Here is a 13,293-nt window from a genome sequence, read left to right on the forward strand (position 1 = left end):
AGGACGGCCTTGCTCAGTGGGTTAAAAGATCTGGTATTGCCATGAGCTGTGGCATAAGTCGCAGACATGGCTTGGATCCTGTGTTGCCGTGGCTGGGGTGTAGGCCAGCAGCTGCAGGCCCAATTAGACCCCTAGCCCAGGAACTTCCACATGCCACATGTTCAGCCCTAAAAATAATAATAATAATATAATAACAATTCATTCTCTAAATGAAGAAACTGAGGCACAAGGAGGTTCCATCCTAACTTGCTCAAATCACTTAGCTGACACTGGGCTGACCTTGGATTTGGACCCGGTCAGCCTTCCTCTAGAGTCTATATTCTGGAGGTCCAATACTGCCCAGAAGTTATGAATTTTTAAAAGTGAAATTATCCATACAAATCCCTTTCAGTAAACACTTTAGACTCCCACACTGAGCAGCCAGACAGGACATATCTGTGGGGCAAATTTAGTCCAAAGCTGACAGTGTGATTCTTCTGGTCTATTTATTTCTTTCATTCCCCTGATAAGAAAACTTACGCCAGGAGAGCTCCACTTGCATCTACATTCTTCATCTTCTAAGGCCCTCTCACCCCATCGCCTCATATGTTCTCCAATCTTCCAAGTACAGCTTAGGACCCAAGTCTAATAGAAGGATCTCTGAGCATTTTATCGTATTTCTCCCTGATGTGCATGTGTGTTCTTTTAATTCTGCAGTTATTTTATCGTATCACCTTACATTTATGAAATGAAGTAGTTAATGTAATATGTTTATGAGCATCCTAATAAATATGAGTTGACTGAATACTCAACTGTTACAGATTAACTGGTGGGGGGGTGCAGGGTATATCTGTAAAAATATTACATTTCTATAGGACTCTTTAAATATAGGTGAAAACTCATTCATGTAAATGTCAGTCTACATTCTGACCCAAAGTATAATCATCTTCATAATGATGGAGTGAATTAAGTGACATCAGAGTAATTTTCCTTGGCATATCACAACAGTTTAAAACAAATATAGGAGTTCCCGTCGTGGCGCAGTGGTTAACGAATCCGACTAGGAACCATGAGGTTGCGGATTCGGTCCCTGCCCTTGCTCAGTGGGTTAACGATCCGGCGTTGCCGTGAGCTGTGGTGTAGGTTGCAGACGCGACTCGGATCCCGCGTTGCTGTGGCTCTGGCGTAGGCCGGTGGCTACAGCTCCGATTCGACCCCTAGCCTGGGAACCTCCATATGCCGCGGGAGCGGCCCAAGAAATAGCAACAACAACAACAAAAAAAGACAAAAGACAAAATAAATAAATAAATAAATAAAACAAATATAATACCTCTTGAAACTCTAGCCTATTCAGAAGCTACGTAGACTATAGTACAGGTCATGCTAAATGATTTCACTAATCAGGTAATCCACCTCCCAGCCCGAGAGTAAATATGACTTAGGAGTACAAAGGACAACCAGAAAATGGAAAGAAAATTATCATTGTTTTCTATTTTTTAAATCACTAAAATCGAAAAAATAAAAAAAGCAAGTGAACTTAGGAAGTTCTCAAGGATAGAGAATAAGAGAATACAGACAAAGTCCCGAGTGAGCTTGACCTCAAGAAACAGGAATTTCTCCACCTGCCAGGTTAGAAAGTTCATCTATTTATTACATCCAAATGAAATCTTTTCAGTAGGGTCAAAAGGGGCTTTGTTTTGACATTTAATTCACTGGCACAATATATTTCCTACGTTAGGATGCAAAACACCACTCACATTGCTTTTCCATTAATTGCCTTCATTTGTCAAGTCCCCTGTTTGATTTATAGTCAATTAAAAACATCCTCAAAAGCCATGACTCATGCATGTTAAGTACAAATATGATTAATGCAACATCATGCACTCCATGGATGACCTGGCTACTAACCAAGGTCAGTGTCAAGGTGGCATGACCGAAAAGGGTCTCCGTGAAAGGAACTCAAGAGGAGGGCAAAAAGCCAGGAGTGTAGGGTCATGGACAAGCTGGCACTGGATCCCATCCAAAACAAGGAAAAAGAGGTACTTTTTCTATATTTTTCATATTATAGAGGAAGAATGAACTTGTCTGTGAACAGAAAAAACATAATGCAGTAGAAATGTTCTATTTCATCCATGTTGATGAAAGCACATGGGAAAGTACATAGGAAAATGAAGTGGCAAATTTCTTTGATAGGTGACCACCAACAAAAGCCACAAGACACAAAACCTGAGAATTCTAGATAGGAGCCAGGGCACTGAAATCCTGGGTTCAACCCTTGATGTCACCAGTGATAAGCAATATAGCCATGGGTAAACTGCTTTACCTAGCCCAGCCTTAGTATCCCCACCTGTAGAATACGGGTACTTACCCCCCTAAGGCCTGTTACGAGATTCAAGGGGACCCACCACGCTTAGAGAGGACACAGGACATGTCAGCTATGAAGGCCACAAATGCTGCACTGGTCCGCATGGTGGGTATCTTCAAAAAATCCCAACACCTGCCCTCGCTGTGTGCACACTTGTTACGCTTTACAGAACTTCTCTCTTCTTTTCTATCAGCAAAGGCATATAGCCCTTCATGAAGAAATCTCTTACGAGTTATCCCTCCCTCTCCAAAAAAACTCTGTATATTGAAACTTCAGAAGAATATCATAAAAAGTTAAGAACAAATTCAGCACCAGCAACCTAATGCCTTAGATCAGTGATTTTCCATCAACACGAGGTAAATCACAGTGTTTAGTGCATTTTTTACAAAGCAAAATTTACTCCCATTTTAAGACTGCCTTCTCTTTTGCAAGTGGAGTTTACTCCTATGTGGTATGGTTTTTTGATACCAACGACACTTTTAAAGAAAGTCTGGCCATAGTAAATGGAAGTATTCTTGTCCTATCTCATTTATTAGCTGGATCTTCCATCTTTTTTTCATATTCAGACTTAGGAAAATGTTTAAAAATGCACTATTATCAATCCAAGATTTTAAAAAAATTCTACTGGTCCATGAAGTCCAAATCTTAAAATCCACTGCTTTAGATGTTATTTATTTATTTTTTTTCTATCTCTTCAGATTTTGAGGTCCATGATGTGTCTTCTAAAAAGGCAGGTTTCAATGGTCGTCGTAAGGATACTAAACCTACCTAAGAACTGTGAATAATCGTAATAATAAATTTAAAATAAAAACCATAGCAATGATTATAGTAATAATAATACCATCTTCCATTTATTCCTAAGTGTATTCTAAGCATTTTCCAATCAATTATTTCATCAACTCGAAAAGGAAGGACTTCATAAAGAGATGAGAAAATTCAAACCTGGAGGATTCAAGTAACTCTCTTATGATCATGCAGCCAACATGTGACTGTCATATGTTTGAACCCTAGTTGATGTGAATTTAAAACTATGTGACTTTAACCTCAATATTATAATCACCAGGAGGATGCAATTGGAGTCCATCCTTGCTAGAATTATCAGACGGTTGCTCCCCTGGGTGTTTCTAAGAGGGAACAGGGAAGAAGCTGATTCTGCTCAGAAGGGAGCAGCCCCCGATGAGAGAAGCAGGAGGTAGTCACAGGTGCATGAACCTGCTGTCCTGCTTGAAGGACCGACTTTGTCCTTATTCCCAAGTTACTCAGAGACAGCTGCCTCCTGTGTGGTCTGTCTCTTTCAGGAGTCTCTTTTTGACTGGGGTCACATTATTTTCTTAGGATCTGTGTAGAAATGGTGAGCTTACACAGATATGTGTGTTCCTCCACATTGCCTGGCCTTGCTTAAAGTGAGGGTAGCCACGTGGCTAGGCTGGCTAACAGTGCGACCAGAGACGAGACATGTCCCTTTTGGCTCACGCGGTTACACATCTGTAGTGCCTTCCCCATCCTGTTTTTGTCTCCCTATCTGCCAGCTCAGTGACTTAAGAGTAACTCGAAGGCAGAGGATGGCAGGACCAAGCAGGAAGTAGCTTGGGTTTGCAAGTTTCTGCAGAGAGAGGGGCTACCCAGCAGAGCAGCCAACTTGCATCCACATGACCTGAAGGAGATACAAGCTTTATTTATTCATTTATTTATTTTGCTTTCTATGGCCACAACCATGGCATTTGGAGGTTCCCAGGCTAGGGGTCCAATCAGCTATAGCCGCCGGCCTACACCACAGCCACAGCAACGTGGGATCCGAGCTGCATCTATGACCTACACCACAGCTCATGGCAATGCCAGATCCTTAATCCACTGAGCGCGGCCAGGGATTGAACCTGCAACCTCGTGATTCCCAGTCAGATTTGTTTCCACTGCACCACATCAGGAACTCCAGAAACAAACTTTATCACTTCAGGTCACTAGGGTTGTTTGATACCAAGCTATTCTGACTAATGCAGGTTCTTTGTTAAACGCGTAAGTACACAGGTTGTATGTTAGGTGAACTCGAGTGGGGCCATTTCTCTGGGTGCCCCTGTGTTTGCACGTGTGTGGTCCAAAAGGAGTGATCCATGAAGGATGAACAAAGAGAAGAAAGGCACCGACCTGATAGTGGTGGGGTGGCCACGCGATGCCTTTTCTGGACACTGGAGGTTGGAGAATCATGAGTGGGGTTCCCCCTAGCGAACAAGACAATTCAGCTCCCTCCATAATGCCAGGAAGGTCTGTCTGAGTGGACTATGGCAGGGCAGAATATCCTGTTCTATAATTTTTCAGAAGACAAGAGAGTCAGGGGCTCGTCACATGGTCTTCCTCCACATCAGCTGGGGGGTGGGTCACCTTGCCAGGCCGGTTATTCTCTGGAACCTGGGTGTCAGCTGGGAGGCTGTAACCAGGGTCACTACCCAAATCTCGTGGCTCAAGAGCAGCTACCAGAATTGCCCCGTTTTCATTTGCAGGAGAAGAAACCACAATTTAAGAGAATTCTGGGTGTTAGAGGCCTCTAGGGACTTCCTGCAACAATCCCTCACAGATTCCTCCCTGAGTCAAAGACCTTGAATGGATGTCTCTTTTCTGACTTTCTGCCTGCTAAACTATCTTCCTCTTTCTTCTTGTACTTCTTACAGAAAGTGAGAATAATCACATCCTCCCACCTCACCTTTCAAGACTGAGATGAAGTCAGGAAACTTTTGTCCGAGTTCTCTTGAGTTGGGGGCTTTGCATCACAATGTGAAAGACACAAGGATAAAGCTTGGTTACATTAGAAGAAAGAGCGGGAGGCCATGTTTTGATCCTAGAAGCTTGTTGAAAAATGGCCCTTTAAAGACGAAAGCAAGTCTAGTTAGTGGAAAGGAGAGTAGAATAAAGAGTTATTTGGATGTGAAGAAAATAAAAAGGCTTTAGAACAACTGAGAGAAAGATGTATCGGAGTGAACGGTGAATAAAATATTAGGGAAATAAAAGAACTGGAGGTGACCATTAGTAACAGTTAAAGCACGAAAAGATAAGTCATCGAGAATAGAGGCAAAAGATGAAAAAGGATAAAAGGGAATATTACTGTCTGAACAAAGAGAGTAGAAAACCGTGGACAGAATAAACATTCCCTGTAACGTGCTAAAAGCTGAACACAGAATTGGTTGACTATAAGTCTGGGGTATAAGCAGATATACTATGTCTGTCAGGCACAGAGACAACGCTTTCAGACAAGTTTATAGAATGGTGAAAAGTGTGGACATCAATTGATTGATTATGCTGTATTTTACACCTTCTGCAAGACAAAAATTCACAATGACTGGAAGCCAAAGCTCTTAAATTTTGCAGAGAGAAAGGAAAAATGGAAAGCATAAATGCCACAGGTGGATGCCTAGGTAACGCTACTAACCTGGCTTCTTTTGAGCCCTGTTATTACCTAGATCATTCGCTTATATTTGCATGTCATTGAACTATCCCTAGTGGTTTCCTGGATCTTGGTAGTGACCTCGAATAGCTAAGTATTTTAAAACATTCTAGTTTTTCTTGATTCTTTTCAGTTTTTACCCAGGTGTTCGCCTTGTGTCATCTTCATTCTAAGAATGCACATCACTTGTTAGTTTCTGGGCTAATCGCCTTCTTCAGAGATGGAACGGTCTTGTGTTTAACCATAAGGAAATGAGAATGAGAGGGGACGGAGGGAGGAAGATGTACAATGTTAGTTGGTTAGGGGGTAGGGTCCATTCAAAACAGAGCTTTTTATTTCCTCTTGCATATCAAATAGAGCAACGCATTGCCATCACGTCTAGACAGGCAGATTTTCCTAAACAATATTCAATAGACATTCTCAAGTCAGTTGAAAGTTTTCTTCTTCATTTATGCACAATTACCCTTAATCACAGGGTCTATACTCAAGACAACCTATGTTCACTGTTTTGAGATAAACTCAAAAATATCAAACCAAATCTGTTCTTTGCCATTTTTTTTCCTAGTAATATATATGGACCTATAGTTTCACTGAGAAGAGGCTACTCAGATTTTGCTGATCAAACAATTCACAGACAAATTCACACACAAAATTTTAAACATCCTCAATCCCCATTTTACTGACTTTTCCAGAATGCGCTATCATTGATAATCAACCAGTTCCATTTAGCATTTACTAGCTTACACAGAATCAACAACCATAACCATAGTAAATTACTTAGGGGATTTGAAAAAAAACACACACAGACACACACAAAACTGTGATATTGGAATGTACAGTACGTCTCGTTTAAATTAAAAAGATCCCCGAAAGTCTGATTGTTTCCAGTCTCTCAGAGGTGAATTAAAAGCTGTTTGGTGTCATGAAGATTACAGAAGCAATCACATTTATGGGCTTGCTTTGCATACCAACTCTATTAATTTCCATACTCAGGATGGCTTCACATTCCACACATGTTAATATAGATGCCATTTGGGATAATCACTTGGAAAAAAGAGAAAAGAAAGAGAGAGAAAAGAGAAGAGAGGAGCAGAGAGCCAGAAAAATGGCTCTCTTAAAACAAGATCTTTTTTAGGAGAAGAATCGAAAGTTCCAGTAAAGAGAAGAATCAGAAGACAAATGAGGGTTCCTGATGGCCTGACCCAGGAGTCACACACAGGGATCAAATTAACATGAACTCACATATTGGCATTCAGTTACTGTGCCAGTCCTGCACTCTGCCATGACAAACTCTAATGACTGAAATGATTTCATTGCTGAAATTGCATCAAGATGTGCACGGGGCTTCACCTAGGAGAGGTCCCTTGATGCTCAACATTGAATCTTCATTACTGTGTTCCTTTCAACTCTTCAAATGTGTTCCCGCCTCACAGAACAATCCCACCAAGTGGGCTGCTTCACCCGCCTCCCTGCTTTTCTTTAAACATGCCAGCCATATAGCATAGGAATGAAGGACTGCGGTTAGCCTGGAAGGCAAACCTAGGACCATAAGGGCAAATGTACACTTATCTTCCCTAAGGGACCATAGAGCATCTGACCAAATTAAACCACGTTTTTATATCCTTCATTCCCAAACGTTAAAGAACGGTGCTTAAGAGCCTACAATTAAATGGTGATTTGTCTACCATCAGCTTTAAATTCATTGTTAAAACTAAGCTTGTTTTGCATATAGCAATACACTCCATGTCCTCATAAAGACATAACAATATAATATTGGCATTAAAAATAGGAAGATAGCAGTTCCCATCACTGCTCAGTGGTAACAAACCTGACTAGTATCCATGGGGATGAGGGTTCGAACCCTGGCCTCACTCAGCGGGTTAAGGATCCTGCATTGCTGTGAGCTGAGGTGTAGGTCGCAGACGTGGCTCGGATCCTGCACTGCTGTGGCTGTGGGGTAGGCTGGCAGCCATAGCTCTGAGTTGACCCAAAGCCTGGGAAATTCCATATGCCGCAGGCGCAGCTCTAAAAAGACGGAAAAAAAAAAAAAAAGAAGAAGATGGATATTGCAACCACAGAACAGAGGGAAGCGTATTTTAAGGAAATCAATTGGAATTTGGGGGGATTTGAATTTAATCCATAGAACAGCCAGTAAAGGTCTTGCATCTTCAGAAAACCATCTTATTACTCTTAAGAGTTTAAATTTCTAGGCCTAAAAATCCCCAGGGCTAACATCTTGCTCTCGCAGATATTTGGATCTAATGCTACATATGAAAAATCCAAGAAGAGCAGCAATCCATAGGAAGGCAAGGGTTTGTTCTCAGGACCTGCCCAGAGGACGTGGATGTCATTTCCTTCGCGCAGAGTGGTACTCATGTTAGAGGCTGGTGCTCCCCTTTCCTGGGAACCGTCAAGAAATGCTGACCAGTGATTAAATACTAAAAAGAGACAGTTACCACTCTATTCACCTCTCAGTTGACAAAGCCCTACTGGGAGACCTTCCACCCTAGGCCAAGCAGTGACATAAGAAAAATGAACAGAAACAGCTTAGGGAATACTGCATGCTGGGACGTGGTCTTAGACATTGGTGAATAGGCCAAAAGCACCGTCAGGAGATAATGCTTACAGTTTAGAATTGCCTGGTCCTCAATGAATTCAGCTGGCTGATCGATATGGAACACTTTTTGCTGAAATCCAGGAGTGCAGCCCAAATCTTCTGCAGATGTTAGCAGCAGCACCTGAGAAAACCAAAGCCATCAATATTTTAACAGCGGTTTATATGTTTGCCCTGCTAACTTTTACCAAATCTGTGACTTTTAGAAATGAGCTGAGGTTTTAATTTCATTTCTCAAGTGAAGAGGTAACTTAATACTTCTCCTATGGCTGCCAACCTTTCGTTTTGGCAATGATACTTAGAAAACACGCAAATGGGAACAGCTGCTGCAGTTTCCATTAAGTTGAAATTAAAGAAACAAGTTAGTCAGATTTTACACCTGCTAAGAATCTCACCACGGTTTCCATGTGAGAAATGTCATTACAGGAACTGTCAATTTCATATGATGCCTGAGCTAAAACCAACCTCACTTTCATAGATGCAAAAGAGCATTGTCATCAATGGCAATGAAACTATTCCATTGGAAGTTACTCCTATCAGAAGTCCAGGGCCCACTGAACCGTCACAGTCCATTTTGGCAGCCAATGAGCCCTTGAAATATAACTAGGTTGAACCTGTTAGAGAATACATGTTGGATTCTGAAGGCTAAATTCCAAAAAGAAAAATAAAGCAAGATACATAATTAATGTTTTTTATATGCATTATATCGTGAAATACTATTTTACAGACTGGACTACATACTCACTGTTAAAATTAATTTCACCCCTTTCTTTTCAATTTTGTATATTCAGATACTAGAACATTTAAAATTTATAGCTCCTTCTGAAGGCTTATGTTTGTCCTTGCAAATCCTTAGGGTACTTTATCCAGAAGTCAAAGACTGAGGTTATGTTTTACGCCATAAAAGAATGTGACGATACTCTTAGACAAGGGCTAGTTCAGCAAACTTAGAAATAGCTGTAGGCTGAGTAGGCAAAGACTACAAGCGGTGTGAAGTTAACGATTATCCCCTTTCCCCATCTTTTATACCAAGCATCTACCATACATTGGGACAGCGAAGAGGCTCCATAACGCCTAAAACATGACTGCTAACATTTTAGGGCCTTCACGAGATGACAAGCACTGTGATAACGTCGCTACATGCATTATCTCCTTCCGTCTCCGTAACAGCTCTGTGATGCACTTGGCTTATTCTAAGACATATTTTCCAGACAAGGGGGCTGACATTCTAGAAAGGCTAACAGTTTTGCCTCAAATCACAGTTAGGATGGGTGGAGGCAGGATTTGAATTCAGGTTTAAGTGTTTTCTGATTTTGCACACTGTCGGAGCTCTGCCCACACCCTTCAGGCTTTTCACACCACAGGGCAGGACTTTTTTTTTTTTTTTTCCTGGTCTGGGACATTTCTCTGAAACCTGTGGGAGGCTGCTTTATCTGAGTATAGCGCCAACAGTGTTTGGAAATTCGCATCCCCAGGACCAATCTTCAGCTATACCTGATGAGAACTGGTGCGTGCGTACCCCAGCGCCCTGCTCCAGGTGAGATAATTCAGAAGCAAGTACGCTGTCTGCCAGTTTCCACTTGGACTTGAGTACCAGCTGCCCGCAGTGGAACCCGGCTTGCTAACTCACCTTCCATTAGCTGCCTTCTCTTCTTTGGCTCATGTACTCCTCTCCCTTTGGTATTTTTCTGACACCTCCCTCCAAATAAAATTATGGGCACTCAAGTCCTTGGCTAAGAGTCTGCTTGTTGGGCAACTAAACTTTGTTACCAGACCGCACACTCTTAACCACTGCCCACAGGCTGTTGAAGAAAACTCATTATCGTCACCACCGGCGAACTCAAAGGAGTGTACAAAAGGTTGGAAGCTGTGGAACCAGGGCTTCTCTCTGAAAACCAGCCCTCTGAAATGCACTGAACCCAAGGAACGAAGGAGAGCAGGAATCAATCTCCCGAGGTTCACAGGGTAGCCGGCCTGAGAGACATCAGAGGAATAGAAATGGGAGAGTCATCACCCTGACCGACATCATCTTTCTAAAATCAAAGCGGGCAGGATGTTATAATCCCCTATCTGAGCACTTCTGCGAATAAAACTATCCCTTGCCTTGGGAGCAGGGGCTGGTTACATCGCTTCTAAGGCAATCCTAACGCTGACGTCCCGAGCTGCACACACAGAGAATGCAGATTCAGGACGCAGAGTAATTTGCTGGCAATTCTGCAAGCAGAAAATCTATAGCTGGCCAACGTTAATTCAGTGAAACATCAAATAGTCAAGGGTCGCCCCCAGGCCCCTTGTGCCTACAATTATATGTTAACCTTTAAAACGGCTAATTCTGCCCTCACATCCCAGACCAGTAAACCAGCCATCCCATCGGAATTAAGAAGATGGTTGATGATGTTTCTCCAAGGATCCTGAACTAAGAATTCAGGACCGACTGAGACTACAGGTGAGCTGAAATCCTGGTGCTTATCTCCCTGTGGCTCAGTCTCTGCCCTGATTCCTTGGCAGGCTCTACTCAGGATTCCTCTGGAGTCATAAAGGAAAAATAAACCTTTTCCAACTGCAGACCTTCAGGGAGGGTAAGAGCAGAGAAGGACTCCCAGAGGCTCAGTTTCTTTTCCTTTTTTTTTTTTTTTTTTTTTTGAGAATTCCTGGGTCACTTCATCCACCAGTCATCAAAATTCAGGTTAAAGGCTGTATAACATGAACACACAGCACACTCCTGGGCAAACAGGACTTAGCCAGGTAAGCACTAGTCAAATAACTCATTCACTCCCTTCTACCTGTGTTCATTTATTCACTTGCTCCCAAGCACTTATTACCCTGGGATTCAGCGGGTCTTTGCCATCCATCGTCCTGGAGCTTAGAGAGAAGCCCTATAATGCAGTCATTAAAAGGACAAACTCCAGAGGCCTGTGACCTGGTCCATTACTGCCCTGATCTTTACTGACTGTGCAATTTGGCATTTTTTGCACAGCCACTCTGGTCTTAGTTTTCTCTTGTAGAAAAATATGGGAAATTAGAAGTGCACTGAGAAAGTCCATGTGGATTCAACAGAAAGACGCAGAGAAAGTAATTAGAAAAGCACTGCACCAGATAAGGAGTCAATAGTGTTAACTGTTACTATGGACTAGAAAAGATGAGAAGCATTAACAAATCATAATTTAATTAACTGATTAACTAAAACTAAATTTTGACTTGAAAGGAAATCAGAAGTCTCTTCAGGGGCCTGTAAAACCTGGGAGAGAGGGACTTCATCTAGAGGGATCAGGAAAAGCAAACCCAAGGAAGGGACATTTCTGCTTTGATCTCAAAGATGGGTCGGAATTAGCTGGGTAAACGGAAAGAAATATAGACTAGTTTTTTTAACCAACACACTCTTTTCTTTGACATGAATTCCTTTATGCCTCTCGGGGTTTCAGGTGACAGATCTCTGAAATGACAAAACGTATTTAAAAAAGAATCCAGACTAATTTAGGGCTCCCCCAAACCTGAAGGTCTGGGAAGTAGTGGGAGAAGTTTCTAGTAACTGTTACTGTCCCTTGACTTTTTAGCATATTTCAAATAGTATCTGCCCATGAACTTGCCATGTCTTCCATTTCAAGAGCACTGAGTTTGGTGGCAGAACATGCAGGCGTGTCCCTCACTGATTTAAGAGGGGTACGTAGACATGGCTCCCAAACCGGGCAGCCCCTTCTCCAACATCAGCAGATGTCAGTCTTGTGAATATGACCCCTGGCCATGCATTTTCCCCAAACTCTCTTTAACATTTCCAGAACATATGCCATGAGCCACACTCCAAATGCATCTTTAATGCCATGGCAGTAACGGTCTTCCTATGTGGTTCTTTTGTTCATTTATCCTTTGGTTTGTACCTCATAAACAATACACAACACCTTTGAAAGCTCAGCAATGATCAAACTTTATGATCACCAAAGGATTTCTATTATGTGAAAATTACAATCAGCCTGCTTATGAAAGCTGATTTATGTTCAGTCTGTGAACACTGCATAGAGCCACTTGGTTCTGTATGAACCCAGTTTACTAGCAGCCATTTACCAGCTGAAACCCTGTGTCTCGGTCTCCTCAGATACAAAATGGGAATAAAAATAACATCTTACAGGTTATTATGAAGATTAAGTGAGTTAATTATCGTACAGAGCCTCACATGGTACTAAGCAACATAATACCTGCTCAATAAATGCTGGCTATTATTACTATTATATATGTATAATATACACAAATATATATACACACACACATATATATGTTTAAACCAATATACATGATTCACTGATATTTCCCAGGGTGGACACTGACAAATATCATCAAAAAAGTACTTTTGCTGCTACTATAAAACTGTTCAACAGATAGACTGTGCTGGGAAATATTCAGAGGAACAAGCAGGGACCTGAATCAGATAGAAGACCAGAAAGGAGTCTGCACCTTGGAGTCAGCTGCACAGTGAGATCATCGGGGCCTGCTGAGGGCTGACCTGGCTGCTTTTGGAGGACACACAGCATCCTCCAAAGTGTCGTCGGAGCCCTGCCCTCTATGTAGAAGCTGCTACCCTAAATTTAAGCACAGATAGTGAATCCTTACAACAGACTCTTTACACCTCATTCTCTTTTTAGCTTTCATTTCTGTGCTGCTGCTCAGAGCCTTCTCTTTTAAGAAGAAAGGACTTATGTTTATCCTGACAGGTACTGATTCAAGAGCATTGCCAACTTTGGAGTTTGCTTCCAGAAAAATGATTTTTTCTACCCCAGACTGCAGGGTGCCAACTGGCAGCATATGGGATGGATCAGGGCAGCAGATGTGGTGAGTGCAGCCAGAACAGTCTGTCATAAAGTTAAATTATCATGTTACATCGAGTGCACCTCTCTGAGCTGCCCTCGTCTG

At 42.0% G+C, this 13,293-nt stretch overlaps 1 protein-coding gene across 1 annotated transcript in view; it reads right to left on the bottom strand.

The window, feature by feature from the left end:
• Positions 1-13,293, bottom strand: part of CDH13 (cadherin 13, H-cadherin (heart)) — a 1,022,437-nt gene that overhangs the window by 792,544 nt on the left and 216,600 nt on the right. Inside the window, 1 exon segment of the mRNA NM_001109945.1 lies at positions 8,404-8,515. Within this exon segment, the coding sequence (NP_001103415.1) occupies positions 8,404-8,515 (112 nt within the window).

The sequence above is a fragment of the Sus scrofa genome, chromosome 6, assembly GCF_000003025.6.
Source record: "Sus scrofa isolate TJ Tabasco breed Duroc chromosome 6, Sscrofa11.1, whole genome shotgun sequence".
NCBI classification, from domain to species: domain Eukaryota; kingdom Metazoa; phylum Chordata; class Mammalia; order Artiodactyla; family Suidae; genus Sus; species Sus scrofa.